This window comes from Zingiber officinale, chromosome 3A (assembly GCF_018446385.1).
Source record: "Zingiber officinale cultivar Zhangliang chromosome 3A, Zo_v1.1, whole genome shotgun sequence".
In the NCBI taxonomy this organism is placed as follows: domain Eukaryota; kingdom Viridiplantae; phylum Streptophyta; class Magnoliopsida; order Zingiberales; family Zingiberaceae; genus Zingiber; species Zingiber officinale.
In genome coordinates this window covers 134,898,349-134,922,871 of record NC_055990.1, presented here as the reverse complement: position 1 = coordinate 134,922,871, position 24,523 = coordinate 134,898,349, and the positions used below count along the sequence as shown (strand labels likewise).

The following is a 24,523-nucleotide window of genomic DNA, read 5'->3' as shown; positions in this document are numbered from 1 at the left end:
GAGCGACCCGCCTTCTCCCTGTCGAGCTGCTCTGTCAACTCCTTTATCTTCAGCTCCAGGCCCCGAGCCTCAACGTTCTTCTTCTCCAGATCGGAGATAGCTGTATTCTTCCGAGTGGTGGCCAGGGTTATTTTTGTGTTAAGCGACTTGACTTGTCGCTCGGACTCGGCCAAGGCGTGGGCCTGGTCGGCTGTCTTCTTCTGCTCGGCCGCCAGCAGAGTTTGAGCTTTCTTCAGCTCCTTTTGCAGCTCGGAATAGGAAGGGCCCTGAAGGCCGGACGGACCAACTGCGGCCTTCAGTTGCCGTAGCTCTTCATCCACCAAGGCCAAGCGGTTGGAAACCGCAATTTCCTCCACCCATCTCTGGCAAAAGAAAATTATAGTTATTAGCGGCCGATCGGAAAGAATGCATACAAAACATAGTAGAGCAAACTTACCCCCGTGGCCTCCCGCATGTGGCTATTGGCCAAGTTTCCAAGGGGTATCAGCGCAGTGCATGCCCGAGCATCGGCCCACATCTCAGCTAGGGGCCCTTTCAAGGTGATGGTGTGCTCGGGCGCAGATGGACGGTCGGCCCGACCGGCTGTCGGGAGGGGATCAGAAGCCGGCACCGAAAACTGCGAATGAATGGTCGAGCGTTGGACTGGTCGACGAGCGGGCGGGAGAGGGCTGACCGGAATAGCATCAATTGGCGTGGCCGGCTCGTCCCATTCAGAAGGTGTCCGGTCAGACGAAATGGTTTCAGTCACTGGCGCCTTGCCTCGAGCGGTTGCAGTGTCCCGCTCGGAGGGTTGGACAGCTGAGGTAGCCGAGCGCAGGGGAGTCTCCACTCGACGCCTCTTTTGTAATGGCTGCTCCTCCTCCCGAGCGGAACCTTCCTCGGGGGTAGTTCGTTCTCTTGAGGGGGTGGCGCCGCTAGCCACATTTTGCTGAGAAGCAGGAGCGACCGACTCAACCTGAGTCCCGCTCTCTCCTTCGTGGGATCCGACCGACTGGATACCCAAAGCTTCCATTTCTCTGGCCGCCGCGGCTTCCAGAGCGGCCGCCTTCCTCTTCAAAACACCGGCCATGACCGAATCCATAACGATGTCCGCTGCAAAGAAAGGAAAAGAAATCAGTTAGCAATCAAAGCAAATGCCCAACCAAAGTTCTTACCGAAGCCGGCCGAAAGAGGAGTCCGTATAGGACTCAGCCCGAAGATGTACATCACTCCCTCGTGGAGAAGTTTGTTGATGTCAAGTCGCAGACCGACCAGTATATTTGCAGCGTGGAGGTAGTCCGGTCGGGTCTTGAATTTCTTCAACTCGGGAGTGGGAGGCAGACTGACCTGCCACTGGGTCGGGAAGTTTGCCTGATTGGGCATACGGATGTAGAAAAAATAATCCTTCCAATGTTTATTGGAAGTAGGAAGTTTGTTGAAAAAGACCAAGCCGGGCCGAGCTTGGAACATGAAGGTGCCCGGCTCGGCTTGCTTGGGGTAATAGAAATAGAAGAAGACCTCCGGTCGGAGGGGGATGTTGTGAATCTTGAACAAAACGACAACACCGCAGAGGAGACGGAAGGTATTGGGTACTAAACTGCCGAGCGGCACACCGAAAAAATTACAGACATCTATGATGAAAGGGTGTACAGGAAAACGAAGACCGGCGGTAAACTGGTCTCGGAAGACACAGAAAGCTCCGCGCGGCGGCCTGTGAGGCCGAGCGGAAGGACCAGCTAAGCGAATTTCGAAATCCTCTGGGATTTCGAAATTGTCTGCCAAAATATCGAAGTCCCGCTGTTCGAATCGGGACTGCATGGTGGTGTACCATGGGCCGAGCGACTGATCTTCGGGATGGGAAGAGCTAGCCATGGGCCGATCGGAAGGAGTCAAAAGGCAAAAAGGCAGGAGAAAAACAACAGCAAACGAAAGGAAGTTTCAAGGATCGAAACTGAGAAAGAAATGCGGAGGAAACACCGGAAAAGAGGAAGGAAAGATATAAAACCTTGCTGCGGGGAGAGGGATCAAGGAAAAGGCGTCGGAAAGCGTCGGAGAGCAGAAACAGGATTGCTGGAGCTCCGAAGCGCAGAGGACAATGGTCGAAGTCGCGGAGGCAAGTGAGGAAGAGAAGGAAACGAAGAATTTATAGGGTGAAGGCCGGGCGGCCTCCACCGTTGGATCCAGGTCACGGGAATCAAAGCATGCATCGAGCCGTCCATTTCGAATCGCTTCGATCACATCAAAACACCATGCCATCGCCGCCGTACGCTGATGGCAGTGCTCCACGTGGCATTCAATCATTCGGAGCATTTAATGAAAGCATGCTCAACCTTAATGTCGAAGATTGGCGCAGAACACGAGGAGATCCGGTGAATGCCATTGTTGATTCGCTTAAGGCTACCTCTATGGTTGGCCGTGCGGGGGATACCAACACGGAGGAGCCGCTCGTCCAGATTCTTAGTCCAGTCAGTCGGACTATTCGCCTCCTTCGACTAGACTTGAAGGGGAGGCAAGTGATCCGGTAGTAAGAACAGGGGACCCCGCCCTGTGGAGTCAACGCCACGGGGAAGTCACAGTGGCAGTTGTCCGGCCGGAGAGGGCCGGGTCCGACCGGACGACCGGAGAGGGCCGGGTCCGATCGGACGGCCGGTCGATGGAGTCGAACGCCCGGAGAGGGATGGGCCCGATCGGGCGGAATGACCGAACGATATTCGGCTGATGGTTAAAGGCGCCCTGTCGAAATCAGGGTTCCCGCGCTCAGTGGAAAAGGTCTCGTGGGCCGAGCGGACCTCACACTCGGCCAAAGCCATAAGGTAACACTGCTAATAGTCCCCATAAAGCACGTGATGGAGGATCTCCCCAAGTAAACCACCGCATATGTCCGGCCGGATGTTGAGGGAGCTGTCCGCCCGGAAGCCAGATTTGGAGCTAAGGGGAAAAGGACAAAGAATGTCCTTTTCTGACAGCAGGTATGTTTCACGTGTGGGCCATGCTCCAAATCTTGTGACAGGGGATTCCGCTGTCCCATCGAGGACATGCTAAGACTGTAGCAGTATGGGTTAGGGAAGCTCACTGACAAGTCCTTACTGGAGTATGGGCCATGGGCACGTGTACACCTTGGTAGGTGTACACTCACTTCTTCGCTGCCCTATATAAAGGACCTCATTCTTCGCCGGAGGTACGCAGTCTACGAGTTTTAAAGCCACAGTTTCTTTCTTGAGCTTCGCCTGACTTGAGCGTCGGAGGGTTGCCGCCGGGAATCCCTTCCCGACCCGACTTTTGTGCAGGTTCGCCGGAGCTTTGTGCCGCCAGTCGAAGATCCACGCCAGCAGCCGGAAGCGCCACGTGCCCAGCGTCCGTTGATTCGGCATTCGGACAGGATCAAATAATGATATGATATTGTCCACTTTGAGTTTAAACCCTCATGGATTTATTTTTGGGCTCTACTCAAAATATCTCATACCAATAAAGATATCTTCTATTTTTTAAACCTATGATATTTTTTATGCACTTTCAATGTGCCTTTGATTGTATTCTCAACAATTCTCCCCTTAAACAAAGGACCACTATTATTCTCATGATTTAGGCCTCTCCTAAAACATTCAAGCACTCTTGACCTGATCCGGGCTTCCTCTCAAGCATTCGATTACTATTGACTTGCTCCGAGTCTCTTCTCAATAATCCGATCACTATTGACTTGCTCCGATCCGCTAAAACTTTTTCACCCTTTAAGGTTAAGTTCCTTAGGATTTCTGCAAAGCATCTAGTTACTATTGACTGGAAAAGTCTTTTGCAAAAAACAAGATACGACCGCATACAATGGATCTTTTTCGAGACCCGCATGGCGGGCAGGAGCTTTGTGTATCAGACTGTCCTTTTATCTAATCACTATTGACCTACTTAATTAGACTTTTCACCATCTAGAATTCACTCCTTTAGGATTTTCATCAATTATCCGATCACCCTTGATTTACTATATCTTGGATAAGATAGATGATACTAAACCATTTAAGATGAAAAATATCATATTTGCTCCAATAGGTAGCTTACCACAACCTAGCTAAACACATATTAAAATGCAAATATGAGAGTCCATATACTCTTAGGTGTGCATCATTCTCCCTTATTTGAATTTGAAAATATATAGACCCATCTAGCTCAAAAATCTTATAAAAATTGTTATTAATATTGTCTATTTGACTAATAATCCATTAGTCGATTAGATTATATTTGAGATGCGTTGATATTAATATGACTAAACGACGTATTTTAAAATTAGAATTATCAAAAGACATACTAATTTTTAGATTTTCTAATTTTAAAATTTTCTAAAGAATGTATTTATTTCAGCTATTATATTAAAATAACAATATTATTATGATATTATATTTAAAGTATAATATCATTATGATGTTGATTTTTAAAAATTAATATTACAGTGATTAATGAGAGGGATAAAATAAAAAATAAATATATTTTCTGATAATTTTAAAAGTGAAGTATGTTTTCCAAAAATTTTATAATTTTAAATGTGTCCGAATGCTCTTAATACTTTGAGATAGAGTACCCTAAACTTTTTATTTACAGAGGTGTGCTCATATGACATATTAGGGATCATTTCTTAACTTTTACTAAGTGATTGAAAATTTTATCAACTATACTAAAAAAACTTATTTCAAGAGTTAAAAGCTATATAGTTTAACATTATTTAAAAAACTATTTATAAACTTTATTTTTAATTCTCAGCGTTGTTAGTTAAAATACTTTTCAAAATTTATAAAGTGTTTTTCATTCTTGTTTGAAAAGTCTTTGTTCATTGTGAGAAAAATAATTTATATATTCAATAAGTAAAATTATTTATTAAAAAATAACTAAAATTTTAATATAGAGAGGATCCCAGTTATGTTTTACGAATTATTTATTAAAAAGTTTTCTAAAAAAATATAAAATAAACTGGATAATATAATTCCACGCGGTTGTGGCAAAATTCAGTCGTCGTTACAATAATTTAATTAATTAAAATGGAGACGCATAAATCAGAAAATATATAATAATATTTTTTTTTTTAAAAATAGATAGCAGGCCCAAATAAAAGGCCCATTATAAGCCCACAAGTGTAATGATAACCACCAACTCGCTGCATCCGTGATTCCGTGTCCATCTTCCGCTTCCATCACCGTCGAGATCTCTCCCACTCTTGTGATCGTTTCGCTTTCTTCTCGATTCTTTTTCTATATAAGAAGTTCTAAGCCACAGAGAACCAAAGGCGAAGGAGAAGGAGGAGGAGAAGGAGGAGAGAAGAGCGAGGGAGGAAGAGATGATGTCGAAGAAGAAGGCTTCTATGACCATGACGCTTAAGGATTTCCATGGCGGTTCCATCCCTTCCCAACTCGTCCTCCCCTCCGCGCCAGGAAGCAACATCAACAACGCGTACAAATTTTCCTTTTTCTTATTACGTACTGCTCTTGGCTTTTCAGAGTCGATGCGAAGGGGGAAAACTGAATCTTTCTTCCTTTTCATTCTCCTCTTGTGCAGCTCTGCCAGACCGAACGATCGACCTGGCGCTTGGGGCATCGGTTCACCCTCCGGCGCTGGCAGGTCCGACCTTCAAAGCCACCACTTTCTCCGGCCCCGTCCTGGATCCGCGGGCGCCGGTTCCGCCTCTGCACGAACCCTCGACGAACGGCCCGCTGTTTTCCTCTCACACCCGACCCACATCGGCAGGCACTTTGATGAGGATGAAAGGAAGCCATTCGACGCCTCCTCCGCTCCCCGCCGCGCCGCCGCTCCAGATGATACCCTCCGATCCCCTGCCTCGTTCAGATCTGAGACCAAGCACCCTATCTTGAGCCAGATAGTTCCCTCCCCCGTTGTCGCCTCCGTTCCTGCCCCTGGCCCTGTTTCTCGCTCTCCTCCTCCCCCCAGCAACGTGGGATCTGCGTGGGGTCCGAGGAAGGAAGTCGGGAGTGATCCGCCGCCTTCTTTGCCGACTCAGCCTGTATTGTCGGCATCGAGGCTCGCACAGGCGAGCGCGGTTGAGAAGGTATCATCGGGCAGATGGCACTTAAAGTCCCCAGAGGTGGAGAGCATTAGACCCCATGACAGAGAAGAATTGGAAAGAAGATTCGGTGAGACAGTGCGAACCGAGGATGGCATCGATCGCGATCGAGAGAGGGAGAATCCAAAATCAGCTTCATCGGCCGTGGCCTATGCAGAAGTCAAGGAGAGGACTTTACCAGGTTCTTATTCGGTTAGGGTACAGAATCAGCATCGGGCAAAATCTCCAATGTACCCTGAGGTGAACGAGAAACAAACTACAGGTTACTTGATTGAAGGTGTTCGACCAGCTTCCAGTGATGGGATGTTCACTGGGTCAAAAGTACACGAGGAGGAGGTGCTAGAGCGTCCAAAGTTAAAGCTCCTCCCACGAAGAAAGCCACTGGAATCTTTGGATATTCAAATTAGGGATTTTAATGACAAGCAGGTATAGATGGCATCTATCCTTTTTTCCCCCACTATGAACAAGCTTCTTGTTGCTGGAAAATTTTCTACGCATCTGAAGTTCTATCTATAATATGTGATTTTTATTTGGCACTTGTGTAGGCATATCAGGTATCCATGAACTCGGTGCAAGTTCAGAATATCCATGAAATGCATGGCAATTCGAATGTGCCAAAACCAGGGCTGGAAGGAGCAGATGAAGGAAATCGAGCAATTGAACGCCCTAGATTGAATTTGAAGCCTCGTTCACATCCTATTGAGCAGACTGAAGGCAATGGTAACAAGGAGAGGTTGGGATCTCATTTTATGCTGAACTTGTGATCTTATTATCTCACATTGTTACAGGACTGATGTCTATTCATTTGTTTGAACCTTCTAGTAGCTTGTTATTTGAGTCCTTTTGCTTTCCTGCTGATTAACTCTGAACAGCCTTGATTGTCTTGTCTTTCTATTTGAATTTTGTTTAAACTAACTTATGAAATTGTCATGTTGGTCAAAGTCCTAAATTGCATATCCAAGACGTAAATGGATTTCACACTATGGATGATCTATTTCAGCTGCTAGTTCACTTTTTAGATGTTAATTGATTGCTTTGTTTAATATCAATGGAAAAACTGAAAACACTTTGAGGGATTCAGTATGAAGATTTTTATATGATGCAATGATTTGGTTTCTAGATAAAAAAAATTATGAGTACCAACATTTGGCATTGACTACATGGATTTTATTGGTCATTGAATTCTATGCAAAACAATTTCTCTAGCAATATGCAGATTAATAAATGATTACCTAACTTTACCATAAACACTGTTGAGATCTATTAATGAACTTTTTGACATAATTTCAATTTTCTCTTCTAGGCTAGACACCCGCATGAGGGGTGTTGATTTCTATATAATAATAGGTAGGAGTTAATTAACATAATGTTATTCTCTAGTTACACTTTGTAAAACACATATATTTGCCATATCCATTTAGGATCAAACCAAGCCTCAATTGTTGTTACTAACTTGGCGATGGCGAAGAAGTGTTTCTCATGTATCATTTTATTCATCCAGCCATGTTTAGTTAGGGTTAATCTTGTCATCTTCACACTAGTTTATAATTATTTTATCATTCCTTCAGCTCTTTAATGCTTTTGATATTATAATTTGTACCTCAACACTACTATGTGGTCTTGTTTCTGTGTTCCTATCTCGGTACATGATATATCATTCCATTCTGAAGTCATGCTGGGAATTGGCCATTACTACCCTACATTTCTATACTTACATAAAGCTATTTGGAGTGATTCCTTTTACTGAATTTAAATGCCAAGGACCAACAAATACTAGTGAACATTAAGGCACCATGTTTTTGTTTGTTATATCTCTCTCTCCAGTTGAATGGTTTGAGTGACCTGAGCTGGTCTAGATATTTCTCCTCCTGCCCAGTGTCTTGAAATTGCTCCTCTAGCAATTCCAAGACACAATAAATTCTCTTTACAAAGAAATGACAAAGATCTAAAAATTTGATTCTTCTACTTGGATTGCAGTAGAAAGGAATAGTTCCTTTTCTTAGGATTGAACCACATGTTTCAAACATGATGATTTTCCATTGAAATATTTAATAATCAAGAAACAAATTTGTCACTGGAAGAAAATGTCTCGTTAATGTACTTTGGACCCTGGTAGTTCCTCTTCTCAGTTAAGATCCTAGAAATAAAGACTGTAAACGAGCCGAGCTGAGTCGAACAGTAAGAGGCTTGAGTTCGGGCTCGGCTTGTTATCCCTAAGCTCAAGCTCGGCTCGAGTTCAATTCGATCTTTAGTTCTTAAGCTCGGCTCGTAATAAAATTAAATAGCTGGAGTTCGGCTCGGAAAAAGCTCATTCGAGCTTAGTTCGAGCTCGTTTAAGATGATTAGCTATAATAATTAATATATATATATATATATATATATATATATATATATATAAACGAGCCTCTTAACGAAAATGTTCGCGAGCCTCTAAACGAACATGTTTGCGAGTTCATGAACCAAATACTGTTAAGCTTGAGCTCGGCTTGATAATGTTTTCGAGCTCGAAATCAGGTTCGAACTCAACTCGTTAACTTAATCGAATGAACTTTTTTTCAAGCCGAGACTCGAATAGCTCGCGAGCGGCTTGTCTTGTTTACATCCCTACAAAAAAGGATTCCAAAATGATTAATTTTTTAAAATCTTTCTGATAGGGAGGTTATATTTTGGTAGGAATTGGTATTTCTCTAAAGTTAGCAGACTTCAAATAGTTGTGACAAACATCTCTTAATGGTGATGATTAGTATTTCTCAAAAGTTCTAACAACTTCTTAATGGTGATGATTAGTATTTCTCAAAAGTTCTAACAACTTCTTAATGGTGATGATTAGTATTTCTTAAAAGTTCCAACAACTTTCTTGGTTTTGATGTAATCATAAATTTAGAATTTTTGTTCCATAACCTGTCATATACTAAACAAATGATTTATCTAGAAGAATGACATTCCAATTCTATGTTTCTTTTTGGTTGCTTTCTTTCGGCAGTGTTCCCTTTTTGTCCTGTTGAACCTAGTCTGTTCTATCAGTTTCTTCATGATGTGGTTTCTTATGTTGATTACGGATATACATTTTGTTCACTAGTGTATTGCTCTACATTCAATATTGTCATGATTTTGGAGAAAGACAAATCTGCTCATACACTGAATTTTTTAGAAAGCCAAATCTGTCCATACCTATTGCAAAAAAAAAGAGAGTAAATCCTAGAGACATAAAATACTAAGAAATTAGTTTATATAAATGTTATTAGTACTTTATTGGTTCAAATGGATTTTATTTCAAGTTTCATGTGCTAACAAATTTTGGAGAAAGGAGGTCATTGGATAGTAGATCGACACTTGCATAAGTACATATACCAAAATAAAAACTAGAAGAAAACCGGCAATTTCATCTGGTTTGGCCTAAGCTAAGATCTAAATCCAATGGATAGAGAATTGTTTAAAAGGGATCACAAATGATTAACAGATCACAAATCATTATAAGCTAATAAAAAATTGTCTAGCAATTGGCAGTTGCCCACACCATTGTATCAAAAGATGGGGAATTCAGTTTAGGTAAAAATGATACTGAAGAGCAATCACATACCTTGTATCTTTTAACTCTTTGAATAACCCTTTGAACACCAGGCATCAAGTTACAATCACACAAGCGCACGAAAGCCCTCACACTATTTTGCAAAAGAAACTAAACTAACTAATCCCATCTTTATCATTCTCTTAGGCAAGTGCTTTATCAGTTCAAACCATTATTGCATAATGCCTGCATTTCAACAATAGCCATGCTATCTAATCTTATGTATCTTAGATCATCCAATGATTTGATGCAGAAGGTGGTAGGAGAAAGAATGAGAAATGGAGATTTTGGAGGGAGAGGAGGAACAAGAACACTACATTCACTCATAGAATTTTAAAATGTTAAAAGGAAATATAAGGACAATATCTTATTTCCTAGGTTCCACAAGTGGCTGTTTTACAGTAAAGGTGAAATATATGCCTTATTTCATTTTGACATTCTTAATCCATTGATGCTATCTGATGCTGAGTGGAATGATTGTTCATCTGTTAATTCATAATAATGCCTTCTGCTTTTGTCATTTTACATGAACACATTAATTTATTACACTTTAATTGTCTCTCCTTGAATCATTGATGATATTAACTGATTTTGAACCATGATATTTTGGCTATACTGTAGGAAAAATGTTTTTGGCGGAGCACGACCACGAGAACTTGTAAGTTTCTTCATGCATCTACTTATGGAACTTTTCTTAGTCCCGATACAGGATGAGCTCCTTGTTTCTGTTACTTCCGAAACTTTCTTTTAGGTATTTGACTTGTAATCATAATTTTGTAGGTTTTGAAGGAGCGTGGCATAGATATTGCAGCTAATGAGGTCGACATGATCAGATCACCCAACAGGTAGTAGCTGTCTGTATAATGAACTTTCATCTTGTTGCTTGTTTCATTTATAATATTTATTGAAAGATTAATGGCTGTTTGTTTATATTGAAGAGGTATTTCATCGTCAGATTTACACTCTTTAGTTTATAAGACTTAAAACATTATGACACAAACAATAGTATTAGCGTAGAAGGCAACTTTGTTTCTGTTTTCTAACCTATTGCCTCTTTTATAAACTCACAACTCCTGTAACTTGGATCTCAAATATCCTTATAGAGTTGTGGTTCAGCAAGATCAAGAAATTATGACTAACTCTATTTTCTAGATTCACAATTCAAATGTTTGTATGTTTAATAGTTTTTTATTTGACAATATTAGACAAGACTCCTAAAACGCTATTAACATCAATAAACTTTTAAGTGATGCAACACAATTTTAATTCTATAAATTAGTGGCATGGATGGACTTGCTTACAAAGTAAATTAACTTTAGAAAATTTATACGTTACTTCTTAATATTGTCATTAATTTTGGATTATAATTTTTTAAAGATAATTTGTTTTAACAATGGAGTCTGTTAGGCACCTTTGAAAGCGTATTTATCTTGTATATTAGACAAGACTCCTAAAACGCTATTAACATCAATAAACTTTTAAGTGATGCAACACAATTTTAATTCTATAAATTAGTGGCATGGATGGACTTGCTTACAAAGTAAATTAACTTTAGAAAACTTATACGTTACTTCTTAATATTGTCATTAATTTTGGATTATAATTTTTTAAAGATAATTTGTTTTAACAATGGAGTTTGTTAGGCACCTTTGAAAGCGTATTTATCTTGTATATTTCTCACTTCTGCAAGGACCAGGAATGACCTTCCTAAAAGTGATTCCAAGACGGAGACCAATTCATCGATCCAACTCGGAGAAAGAGTTGATAGGCTGTCAGTTGGGCAGAGGACTGTAAAGGATCTGGACAACAGAGGCTATCACCCAGATAATGAGAGAGTAGATGTGCAAAACTCTTCATGGAGAAATGATAACAGGAAGAATACTAGAGACATTGACAGATCACTCGCACAACCTCGTGCTGATGTTGACAATTGGCGTAAGCCTGTTGAGGATCCAAAGCCTGAAGTTCCAGCACCTCGATTCAGCAAAGGTGCCACTGCATTGGAGCTTGCTCAAGCATTCTCAAGGTCCGTTTCTGATGCAAGGCCAGAAAACAAGATTAGTACCCAGAGGAACATTTCTGGTCAGAATCAACTTCCTTTTTCCCGTCTTGCTGGTAGCAAGGAGCTCTACTCAGGAACCACACATCGGCAGATTAACGGCTACTGATCTATTGTGCGGGGCAAACTAGCAAATGAATAGTTACTTCCATTGAAACAGGTTTGATCCAATCGACCGTCGTCTCCATCAGCGTCCAGTTCTATTTACCTCTTTCTATATTTACAGCAATCAGATGGTGGCATGATTCAGTATGATGTATTCCCCTAGCAAACATTATTTAAAAACTTGATCCGAAATGAAGTGATGAGTAAAGAAGTCATGATGCTGGAAATTGTTTTATTTTTGTTTTCTTTTGCCTTTTTTTCCTTTCTTTTTTTGGGAATCCTTTTCGATTGAGATATTTCTTAGGCTTAGCCAATGCAGAGAGAATATTTGCATCGAGGTGAACTTTCAGACTTTCTTGGGATTGGAATACATGTTATCTGGTGCTTGAAAGCAGTCGTATAGGACATGGTAGTCTGTTCTTCTGCTTTTATTTACATGTTTCAGAAATGCAAATCTCCAGGAATCTAATTCCATTCATGGATAATAAGAACAGCTACTAATAAAGCATTTGCATCAGGTTCCTACCAATCTAGCCAAAATATTCTCCTGAGCAGATTGATATTCTGTGTCTGGACAACAGCAACATCATCCATGCAACAGGCACATGGTTGCATTGACTTTGAAAAATCCAAACTGCCGACTCATTCCACTACAAAATATTTTAAGCACAAGAAACATTTCAGAATGCCTCCTAATTACAAGTTTGGGAAACTTATGAAAGAACAATGGTTGTGTGATCATACTTTTGTCTTTTGATTTGCTAACGAGGCTCCAAAATTGTGATAGTTACATTGTTTCCATGGTCCTCCTGGTCTGTTTTGGTTTTCAATTTATCTCTTGAAAAAGAAAATGCTGGTTGTTTCGGTTGAGGTACTTGTGCACTATCATTATTTAGCATTAGTAGTATCGAAGACATTGTTGGTCTATCTTCAGGACGTTCTTCCACACATAAGAGTCCAATATTTATGCACTTTAATACTCCAGCCATGGAAAATGAATGGCCAATTGCTTCATCGACTAAATCCAAGACCTTACCCTCTTTCCATAGGCTCCATATCTATGAACAATTTGTATTAGAAGGATAAGAAAAAATTATTTGATATTAGTCTTTCATTTATATATACTTACATGATCAATAAGATTTAGATGTTCTCTTGAATTATAAACTCCATTATTCCTTTTGCTCGTTATGATTTCAAGAGTTAATACTCCAAAACTATACACATCAGATTTAATTGAATATCTTCCATTGACGACATACTCAGGAGACATATATCCGCTGCATATAAAATAAACGATAATTAGTTATAATTTTGGAAGGTAAATATTATAACAATTGAACTAACATCTACGTACTATGTTCCCATGACTCTCTTTGTTCTTCCAGCAAATTCATCTCCTCCAAATACTTTTGCCATTCCAAAGTCGGATATCTTTGAGTTCATATGTTTGTCAAGAAGAATATTACTTGCTTTGAGATCTCTATGTATTATTCTGAATCTAGAATCATGATGAAGATACAGAACACCACGAGCAATTCCGAGAATAATATTGTAACGCTTTTCCCAATCTAAAATTTTATTTTTATCTTTATCTGCATTGCAGTACAAACCATTGAAGAATTATCATTTACTTGTCACTTCATTCTTTAATTGATTATTTTAAATCTTTTTCATTTGGCTTGAAGATAATCAAAGAATTTGGTACCAATTTGTCATAAATTATTTGAAGGAAGGAGGATCTTACCAAATAATAAACTATCAAGCTTCCATTGCTCATGTATTCATAGATCAACATTCTCTCGTCTTCTTCAATGCAATAGCCAAGAAGTTGAACAAGACTTCGGTGTTGCAACTTGGCGATTAACTTTACCTCGTTCTCAAATTCATCAACTCCTTGCTCTGACGTCTTGGATAGCCTCTTCACAGCTATTGCCTCTCCTCGATCCTTCAGAATACCCTGAATGCAACACCACAAGATAAACGTCTTTTTCCCTTCTACAAGTTTCAAATACCTGTAGCGAAGTTTGTTAAGCTTATCATACCTTATAAACGGGTCCAAATCCACCCTCGCCAAGCTTATTCTCAACCGAGAAGTTCCCAGTCGCGTCTACAATTGTGCTTAAATAGAACAATGGTGGGTTCATGTCGTCCTTTATCTCTTCTCTAATCAAGTGCTCTGCCAGAAAATGAAACATCAACTGAAATGTAATTCCATACAAATAGAAGCTAAGAGCCCAGTGGGTGCACGCTACTTACTTTTCCTGCTCATTTTGCAAATGCAGCGAGCCAGAGAAGCTACCACAAGCGTGGCAGCGAACGATGCTGCTACAGTCACGCCTATATAAAGTTTTGTGGAACGGCTTGATTCTAGTAAAAAGAGTAGCAATATGTGTGTCATCTGTGCTAACTCATGCATGACATATCTTAATTGTTCGGGAAGGATCTGGGAATCTATGAATCACTCACCGGCATCCAGGTCGGCGGCCGCAAGCTTGACGTAGAGATCCTGTCCTACTTCGCCGGAATAAGCCTTGATATCATTGAGGTCGGCGGTCCAGAATATGCATCCGCTGCCACTCCCGCTGATGTTGGCCTGAGCAAACCCTGTGCAGGAGCAATTCCTCGAACACATGGCTCTGCAGTCATCGAGACTCTGCATCGTACGGTCGACCGTCGATCTCGACGTGTCCGGCAGTTTGATGCTGCTCTGCTTCACGAACCCATCGGTGGCGCAATCCAACTCCGTCCTCCTCAAGCAGCCATCCGACGCAGCCCTCAGCTCCCAGTTTCTTGGATTCGCAGGGTAGAACCCGCGGAGACACGCGCAGCTCGGCACCTGGTCAGGGTAGCAAATGCCGTAGGCGCCGCACGCCGCCACGCGGTCGCACTGGTCCCTGGGCGCGAACGTGCGCACGGTCCACTCATTCCTTCCCTCGATCCACACCAGACTCTGTATCTGGCCGGCGGTCTGGTTGATCACCATTCTTGCTCTCGTCGACGGATCGCGAAGGCGGGCAATGCCGTAGACTTCGTCCGTGCTCTCCACGAAGCTCAAGTCGAAGAGGTCCTCCGCGTCCATCTCCGGGACGCCAGTGTACCTCCGGCCGGTCCACGGGCCCGCCCGCCACACCGGCATCATCCCCTCGCCCCAGATGAACACCTGCCGGTCTCCGTTCAAGTCGACGCCGAAGGAGAAGTTGTTCGGCGCCGGGTCGCCGGGGCTCGCCCACGACGTCAACAGCCGGTTCAGCCCGCTCGTCAAGTTCCACCCCAACTTCATCCCCGACAGCAACGTGTCCGTCGGGAAATCGAAGCTCTGCCACGTCCAGGAGCTGCTGGTTTCGTGGCCGACGACGAAGTTTCCGTCGTGGAGAAGCTGCGCGACCGGGTTACCGACGACCATCGACGAAGTGGATGAGGACCAGAGGATGGCTGAGTCGTCGGCGTCGTTGGTTACGAGTAACGTTCCGTTGGGTGTGAGGGAGAGGCGACCGGAGCGGTCTCTTAGCGGGAACCGGCGGTTGGCGACCCACACCACGGTCTGGACGGAGATGTTGTGGAACCATATACCGAGGTAGCGATTGCCGGAGCCGACGGGGCTGAAGAAACCCAGCTGGAACATGCCGCCGGGAGATATCAGGCTGGCTCCGTCGGCGTCGAGAAGGGGGCGGGAAGGGATTAAGGTGTTGCCGGCGACGGAAAGGATGAAGAGGCTGGCGGTGATCAAAAGGTTAACGAGGAACAGGGTGTTAATCGCCCCTGACATCGTCGATCGTCCACTGTTCTGCTCTGTTCCTAAACTCGACACTTCAATTTAGGTATCAACTGGGATTCTTCTCTGCAATCGTTGTTTCAGAGCCATGAGTATGAAGATCCTCCCTTAATTTAAAGATTCTCGTATCAAAATCTTGACATGCTCTTGGCAGGAGTCTGGAATCTTCCATTAAATAATTACGGCACATTGACCAAAATTCCCCCAATTTACCTATCTCCAGAGACCGGCGATACTGGATTTTTGAAGTGAACATTATCATTTTTTAATTGGATGGGGGCTTAAAATTTTCATAAAATTTCGGTTGATTATAGGATGATAAATTTATTATAATAAGTTGGGATCAATTCCTGACGAATATATCTCATAATTTAATTTTTTTCATTTTATATAACTTTCTTCATCTAATATGAGACGAACATTTGTGGGGAGTATAATCACCTTTATTGTTATGGAGGTTTAACATAGATGGTTATTTTTGCCGTTTACTTAAGTAGAAGAATGGCAACCGGGAAGAAGGAAGACAAATGCACTTACGTCGTCATGAGACAAAACCTCCTCTGATATTGGATTGATAGTGAAGGTTGAACCAATTACTTCGCCATTCAATTTTGAATTCTCCTCTGAACAATTCAAGGACGATGACTGTTCTTTCGGAGACATCATAGGAGAAAAAAACATGCACAAATTGTTAAAAACTTTAAAAAAAAAATTATACGGTGCCCATGCATGTTAAATCTGGTGGTTATGATTGTCTTCATAGCCAAGCTTAGAAACAAAGCTCTTCCATGAATTTATTTAACTTGATGTTTGCTTTACATCAAGAAACTCAGTAGTTGCTCAAGATGTGTAAGACGTTTGCTTTACAGAATTCCAACATAATAATTAGATTTGATATCACATTTCTTGTATTTCGGTTATTCACTATCTAGCTTCTAAGATTGTGATCGATGCTTCGTTTATAGACAGAGACTGCTTGCTGCTTGTTGAATTAGTCTCTGAACGTTGATTTGATAATAAAATAATCGTATGCATGAAAAGTCAAAGTCAATGCCCGAATCGGAAAGGCAAGAAGCCAAGAACAGATGGATTTTTTTTTTATTTTAAAATCAAACGTTGAAACTTTACAAAGCAACAAATTAAGTCTAAATATTCTTGACTAAGCCATAAGGTGTCAATTGATACACTCTATTTCTCTTCTTATCCAATAGGTGTTCGGACAAGAGTCCATAGTAACTGTAAACGTTTGCTATGTCAGCGACAAGGTAGGTGAAGATATTATCTTTGCAACCAATCTAAATTAGTTTTATCTTCACATATAAAATTTCATTATTCTATATTGACACAATAAAAAAATATCTTATTTAGCAATTATTTTATTTTTTTAATCAAGGAAGATAAGAATTCTAAAATGATGTCAATAAAACAATATGAAGCTTGTCAAGGTATTTGGTTGTCTTTCATCGTTATCTTGTTGAGTTTATTAAATTCGAAGATGTTAACAGGAAGAAAATGCAGGAAAATAAATGCACACTGAAAAGTGAAGGTTGAACTAACTACTTGAGATCCATAATTGAGCAAATTAAAAAGTGCAAACAAAGAATTAAGTGTTCTATACTTTGAATTTTATATTGCTAAATGACTTCTTCAATATATTTAAGCATTGAGAATTGCCTTGTCACTTGGGAAACAACAACCAAGAACATGGAATCAATGACAACAAATTGTTTCAATGTATAGAAGTGATTATACGTAATGGAGCATAAGCATTACAGCAGTATCTTTACACTTCTGTAGATAACTTCTCTTTTACTTTTGAATACTTTCTTTTAATTAATTGGTTTGCAGATCAATGAAGACCCATGTCCTATTGGTTATCATTGAATTTGTATCTTCTTCCAATGTATGCATCGAGAGATAGATTTAGAATCTTCGAAAGTAGTTTAATCAGATGAACTACAAAAGTAGCCTCATGGAGATTCAGCTTCAGATATATAAGCTAAGAATTGGGAATTAAAATTCCTCAAGCAGTTGTATATCCTACTTGCACATCTTATTAAATTCTAAAGATAGAGGATAATTGTTCAATGGATGAAAACACAAGACATTTCAATTGATATTAAATATTCTGTTGTCCCAAAAACGAAGTACATACACAATGCCCTAGGTGATGTGCAGAAATGGAGTTGAAATGCAAAGGAAAAAAAGACCTAATCACTTAGCAATTCAGACATTAAACTAATGTTCTTCAAAGACTTACAGGAGGAAAAAAAAACATGCAGAAAGTGTTCAAGACAATAGTAATTGACAAAACCTGCTCTGTTTTTTATTATCTACATCATGGGTCCATGCTTGTTAATATAACTGTTATGGTTGTCTTCATAGCCTAGCTTGGAAACAAGGCTCTTCCAAGAATCTACTCAACTTGATCTTCAACACTCAATCTCACAAGTGCAAATTAGTGGCAAAAAATTCAGCAGTTGTTCAAGATGCTTACTTTACAGAATTCCAACATAATAATTATATTTGGTATCACATTTCTTGTATTTTGATTATTTACTATTGAGCTTCCAAGCAGGATAAGACTGCGTACAATGGATCCTTCGTGCACCGGGACTATCGAGCTTCTAAGATCATGATTGATGCTTCATTTGTACATATGCACCTCTTTGTGCTTGACGAATTAGTTTCTGATAGAGCTCTAATGTTAACAAAGCCTGGCCTTATTGGGTTTGGTAGTAATGTGCTATCACTGCCTAACATTAGCAGTATTGATGCGATAGCTGGTCTATCTTCTGGCATCTCTTGAACACATAAGAGACCAATATTTATACATCTCATGACTTCTTCCGTAGAACACAATGAACCAATTGATTCATCAACACATTCCAAAACTTTATCCTCTTCCCATAAACTCCATATCTATAACAAGTTATGATATCATCAATAAAGGAACTTTGAAGAGTAAATAACCTTTACATTTTGAATACTTACATGATCAAGAAGATTTAGGTGTTGTGCAAAAGGAAAAACCTCAGTGCTCCTTTTACCGCTTATAATTTCCAATATCAATACTCCAAAACTAAAAATATCAGATTTAATTGAGAAAGTTCCATTCTTCATATATTCGGGAGACATATATCCGCTGCAATGTAAAATAAAATAAAGATGATGATGAGCATAGAAAATGGTTGGATCTCATAAACAATAAAATAACAATGAAAGTTATAATTACTTACTAGGTTCCAACAACTCTCTTTGTTTTTCCTATAGTTTCATCACCTCCAAATATCCTTGCCATGCCAAAATCTGATATTTTTGGATCCATATTTTTATCAAGAAGAATGTTACTTGCCTTTAAATCTCTATGAATGATTCTAAATCGAGAATCATGGTGAAGATAGAGAAGACTTTGTGCAATCCCAACAATAATACTATAACGCAATTTCCAGTCCAAAAGTACACCCTTGGCCTTATCTGAAAACATCAATGTCTTTTTGAACAATTTCAATCGAGCAGTCGTTCATGATCATTTTGACATTGAGAATAATTTAATCTTATAAGCTTGAAGTATATATCACTTACCGAATAGAAACTTATCTAAGCTTCCATTGGACATGTACTCATAGATCAACATCCTTTCTCCTGCTTCAATGCAGCAACCAAGAAGTTGGACGAGATTTCGATGTTGCAGCTTGGCAATCAACTGCACCTCATTCTTGAACTCGTTCACACCCTGAGATGATGTTTTGGATAGTCTCTTAACAGCTATCTCCTGTCCCTCGGACAATCTTCCCTGTAATTAATGGGCACAAGAAGTTAACTTTTACTTGAAGATGTAAAAAGACTTTGGTCTCGAGAACCATCCAACTCATAGAGACACACCTTATAAACCGGACCAAATCCACCCTCTCCGAGCTTGTTGCCAGTGGAGAAGTTGCCGGTGGCATTCACAATTGTATCTAAATCAAATAATGGCAGGTTCAAGTCTTTTTCTTCAGTTTCTACGTCAACGAAGCTCTCTGCAAAGAAAGTGAGAGTATTACTCAAAACAATTACAAAGTCGATTATTGGATTAATTAAGGCGCCATTAGATGGTACTTTTAGTCTTCCATCTCCAAATGCAGAATGCAGCACAAGACAGCAGGAACGATGCCGCCAAACTAACGGCTACGATCACCCCTACCCGCCTCAGATTAGACGGCCTTGATTCCGCGTACGCTGCCCAAGAATCACAGGGTCAACGAACGTTAATTACAAACTATTATTGATGGGCAATGTGTAATTAATTGAGTTAATTACCTGCAATTAGATCAGCAGCAGCGAGCCTGACGTAGAGATCCTGCCCCGCGTCCCCGCCGAAGAAGAATTTAATATCTGTGAGGTCGGAGGTCCAGTGAATGCACCCGATCCCGGTGTTATTGGCGATGGCGTAGGCCGTGCATCTGCAGTCGTTCAGGCACGAACTTCTGCACTCTGACCACGTCCAACTCGTGTCAATCACCGCACTCGACGTGTCTGGCAGCTTCACGTTGCTCTGATTGAAGAATCCATCGGTCCTGTTACGGCAATCCAACTCCGTGTTCCTCACGCAGCCGTCGGACCAGTCCCTGATGAGGTCCCAGTTGGTGAGATTCTTGGGCTTGAACCCCGTCAAGCACTGGCACATCGGCCACCAGTTGGGGAAGCAGATCGCGTTGAGGCCGCACACCGACATACTATCGCAGGGATCCGAGGGAACGTATCGCTGCACTCTCCACTGCTGGCTGTCATCCACCCACACCTGAAGCTGGAGGTAGCCGGAGGGGATTAGGGTGATTCTGGTGGGGAAGGAGTACCTGCCGTCGATGGTGTAGCTGTAGACAAACTGTTCGGAGGTCACCGGCTCGTAGGTGTGGACTTCCATCTGCGGCACGCTGCTGAGGTGGATCCCGTTCCACGGCCCCGACCGCCACCGCGGCCGAGTCCCCTGCCACAAGAACTCCTCCGGCACGCCGTCCATGTTGATGCCCAGCACGTAGTCCCCCGGCGTCGGATCGCTGAGGCTCGTCCATGATGTGAGGTTGAGATTGAACCCGCTGGTCTTGTTTCGGCCAAATCTCATCCCCGGGAGGATCGTGTCCGTCGGGTCTTCGTAGCTCTGCCACGCTACATAATTGCTCGGGGAGGCTCCCATGACGACGAAATTACCATTGTCGAGAAGCTGAGCAACGGGGCTCCTCACGGAGGCGGAGCTGGTGCTGGAGGACCAGAAGACCGTCGTCGAGTTGTCGCTGGTGAGGAGGAGCGTTCCGTTGGTGGTTAGAGAGAGGCGTCCGGAGCGATCAGTGAGAGGGCTCCGGCGGTTAGCGACCCAAACGAGGGTTGGAGCTGAGATGTTGTAAAACCAGATGCCGACATAGCGGTAGGGAGAATCGGCGCCGGGGGGGCTGAAGAAGCCCAGCTCGAACCTGCTTCCAGATGCGAGCAGAGTCGTTCCGTTGGCGTCGAGCAGAGACTGTTGAGGAGTCAAGGTGTCGCCAGCGTTGCAAAGGGTAGTAGAGAGAATAACACTGACATCAACGAGGAGGAGGAGGAAGAAGGTGACTGTCTTTCTCGCCATGATCTACTGTCCAATGCAAACTTTCGGAAAATCTGTTGCTGCTGAGGCTCCGATGATAAAAACAAATAATCTCAACAAAACAATAACAACAACAACTAATATATGCAAGTCCATTCAAATCAACATGAGCAGGACAATGGTGATTTGCCCAACTAATTCAACCGTTTGAACTTTCAACATTTAATAAATAAATTGTAAGTCAAACATGTTCATTATAACAAATCAAAATGATATCTCTTCTTTATAAAATTTCAAAGGATGGCCTGTGCTAATTTGTTTTCGTAGAATTTTTGTTCCTGCATTTTCCTTCCCCTCATTTCCACCAAAGGAACCGGAGGAGTTTTCCTTTACTTTAACCAAACTTTCTTCTGTGTGGAACTTTCTTAAGTCCTGCTGTATGGATTAGGAGCACACATACTCTAGTCCGTTTTTTCGTTGATTCATTAATTTCGTAATTATGGCCGGATTCCAATTAAAATTCAATTGTAATCCGGCAATAATTGACTATGATTTTTTTTTATGTTTACTTTCTCAATTAGATTATAATTTTAGATTGAAGGCCGCTGTCCGTGGATAATTTTTCCACGAATATAGGTGTGTGGGAAAAATTTGAAATGGAGACAAATTTAGGGAGTCTTTTTAAATATGAGTTTGGATTTAAAGATTTTTTTAAATTTTTATAGTTGAATTAGGACTGATACGGGGATGCTATCCCCATTTAAAATAATAATAATAATAATAATAATAATAATAATAATAATAATAATAGATATAGTGAAGAAAGAGCCATATGGGGGAAGGACACTTTAGTCTTTTTATATGGTAGTCCTTTGATTTAGGGCATTGTTCATAGAATGAAGAAGGGGCTTCATGTTTTTTTTTCAGGCGGCTACCTAGGTCTTCTATCAGACGGGCGCTCACGACATCGCCTCCGATGTTGTCCACCATCGATGCCTGCAGCCTTTGTGATCGGATCACCCCTCTCCTCTCTTCCTCTCTCCCCAACTACCGCCATCGCATCTAGCAGCCAAGCACCGCTCCCTACCTCGCCTCCTTCGCCATCTGCTCCTCTTGCCGCCTTCACTGTCGATTGGACCACACAACCCACGCGCCACATCCTTCTTGCTCACGCAGTCGGCCACTAGGATGCACCTTGTCACCGTCTCCCCCACACGAGCAGCAGCTCTCTTCTCCCTCATGATCGCTGTCCATGACCTCCGCCATCATTGACCGCACCTCTCCTCACTGTCACTCCCGTTATCGCTATTCCCAGCACCGGTCCAGCAACTATCGTTGCCTCTCTGGCCGTTGCCGCTATCTCTCCGGCCATTGCCACTGTCCTCCGAGCTGCTGCTGGCCATTGCCGCCTCTCTCACCACCCTCGTCACCTCTAGGGTAGTCGCCTTCCCCGGCTGTTGACGCCTCCTTTACAGCTCCGTGCAATCTATTCTATTCTGGCCATCGAGCCGTTACTCCGTTTCGGCTTCGTGTCGTTGCTATGTTCCGACTTTCGTGCCACTATTACGATCCAATCTTCATGCCGCTGTAGCATTCTGGTCTTTGCGTTGTCCGACTTGTAGGACTGGGAAGACACTAGAAGGGGAGGGGGTGAATATCGTTCGTTGAAAATCGAGAGCGAATTGAAGTACGTAGTGGAAGAAAAGAAAACAATGCTAACAAACCAAGTTTTACTTGGTTAGGAGTCCTCGACGACTCCTACTCCAAGGTTCGCACTCGTCGAGTGCTTTCGTTGGACAATCCACTATCAATTAGTAAATGTATTACAAGAATTGGTTACAAGAACTGAAAAGAATAATGTTACCAACAAAGAAAGGAAATCTTTTGAGAAAAGTAAATATTTGCAAAATGTTACCAACAAAGTATTATAGGAATTTATTCTTCGAACTTTGGAGCAACCTTTCGATGTCGTCAGAGCTTTTTCAGAGCCGCACGTAAGAGAGAAAATTGTAATAGTTTTTGTTTTGAAGCTCTTGGGTGAAGGCCTTTAAATAGGTCCATTCTGGGCGCCTAGAACCTTCCGGGCGCCTGGAACACGTGACTCAGCCAGTCGACGTGCTCCACATCAACTCCAGGATGGATTTTCGAGTCTGGGGGCTTGGACAGACTCTTGGTGCCCGGATCGCCTGGGTGCCCGTGGCACCCGCCCGGGCGAGCCTGGTCCGGGCATCCGGACCCCCTTTTTCAGCTCATTTTCCTGCAAAAAAAGGTTAGTCCTGGGCAACAAAAATAGGTTCATCCTGCAAAACAAAGTTAGTACAACTCAGCAGATATGAGTCGTAATTAAATCCTGTCTCATCAAGACTAGGATCTAGTCAAGATCTCAACTTAAGTTTTCTAAATGGATCTAAGTTGGATCGACGCCTACAGTTCCCTTAACGGGTAACGCGTCCTCACTAGATCTCTCCTCTAGTTGCTTATCTTCACTTATCAACTGCAGTCATTTGACTTGCCTTTGACCCACCAGGTTTTCTCGCCTATTGTTAGGTCCGCAGACCCAACTAGAGTTCGGCCGATTGTCAGGTCCCGCGGACCCAACCAGACTTTCCGCCAAATATCGGGCTCCGGGGACCTATCTGGACTCGCACCAGCTATCGGATCCAGCTGACCTAGCTGGATTTCAGCCTGGTGTCAGGTCCTTCCAAACAGTCAACTCCTACTGTCACGCCCCGAGAAAGTCCCTGTCCGAAGAAATTTCGGCAGCACCTCCCCTGTACGGGTGACAATCTGAAGCATTTCTACAGACACAATATACATCAGCCACATGCGGCTGGAATATATACACAACCACGCAGTTAATAATCTCAGCCTACACGGCTTGACAAATATAACAACAATCACGCAGTTATATATATTTTTATCAGCCCACTCGGCTGAAATCAAAACCAACACAGCGGAAAAACATAAATACAAGCCATACAAAACAAAAAAAAACACTGCTAGCCGGCTAGGCTTACACCACACAACAACATAACACTCCGGAAACAAAACCGGAACACAAAGCCAAATACACAAATTTCGTATAGCAAAATAAAATAAACACAAGTGGAGACAGGTCTTCTGATGTGACGTGGGGACCAGCAGGCAGGATACTCCAAGCGACTCCATAAACAACCTGGTACCTGGAAAAGATAGTGTCCACGGGGTGAGTTCAACAACTCAGCGAATACCAATAGACATGTGTAGTAAGATATATCTAACAGCAATAAACATGGAATACAGCTTCCTAATAATATATAGGAAAAATGCAAAACTGAAAGGTAACTGAGGAAGCTGTACTCACCAGGAACTCCTATCCAGAACAAAAGGGTCGTCAAACTGAGAGTGTCATAAATCCTGTATGCATGTCAAACATATGC

General features: G+C 42.0%; 2 protein-coding genes and 1 pseudogene across 3 annotated transcripts; 1 reads left to right on the top strand and 2 right to left on the bottom strand.

Moving 5' to 3' along the window:
• Positions 1-5,215: 5,215 nt before the first annotated feature.
• LOC122052495 lies at positions 5,216-12,004 on the top strand. Of its 2 annotated transcripts, none has more exons than XM_042614039.1 (6): positions 5,216-5,409; positions 5,515-6,463; positions 6,583-6,770; positions 10,227-10,263; positions 10,386-10,450; positions 11,302-12,004. In XM_042614039.1, the coding sequence occupies exons 1-6, from the start codon at positions 5,297-5,299 to the stop codon at positions 11,771-11,773; spliced, it is 1,824 nt and encodes a 607-aa protein (XP_042469973.1). In that variant the 5' UTR covers positions 5,216-5,296; the 3' UTR covers positions 11,774-12,004. The 2 variants fall into 2 exon arrangements, with proteins under 2 accessions (XP_042469973.1, XP_042469972.1); XM_042614038.1 differs by having other exon boundaries at positions 11,296-12,004.
• A 5-nt stretch (positions 12,005-12,009) lies between these two features.
• Positions 12,010-20,422, bottom strand: LOC122050682 (annotated as a pseudogene).
• LOC122050681 (G-type lectin S-receptor-like serine/threonine-protein kinase At4g27290) lies at positions 20,423-21,213 on the bottom strand. Its single transcript, XM_042611570.1, has 2 exons — positions 20,494-21,213; positions 20,423-20,450 (listed from the first exon to the last, which is right to left on the bottom strand). The coding sequence occupies exons 1-2, from the start codon at positions 21,144-21,146 to the stop codon at positions 20,423-20,425; spliced, it is 681 nt and encodes a 226-aa protein (XP_042467504.1). The 5' UTR covers positions 21,147-21,213.
• Between the last annotated feature and the right edge of the window lie 3,310 nt (positions 21,214-24,523).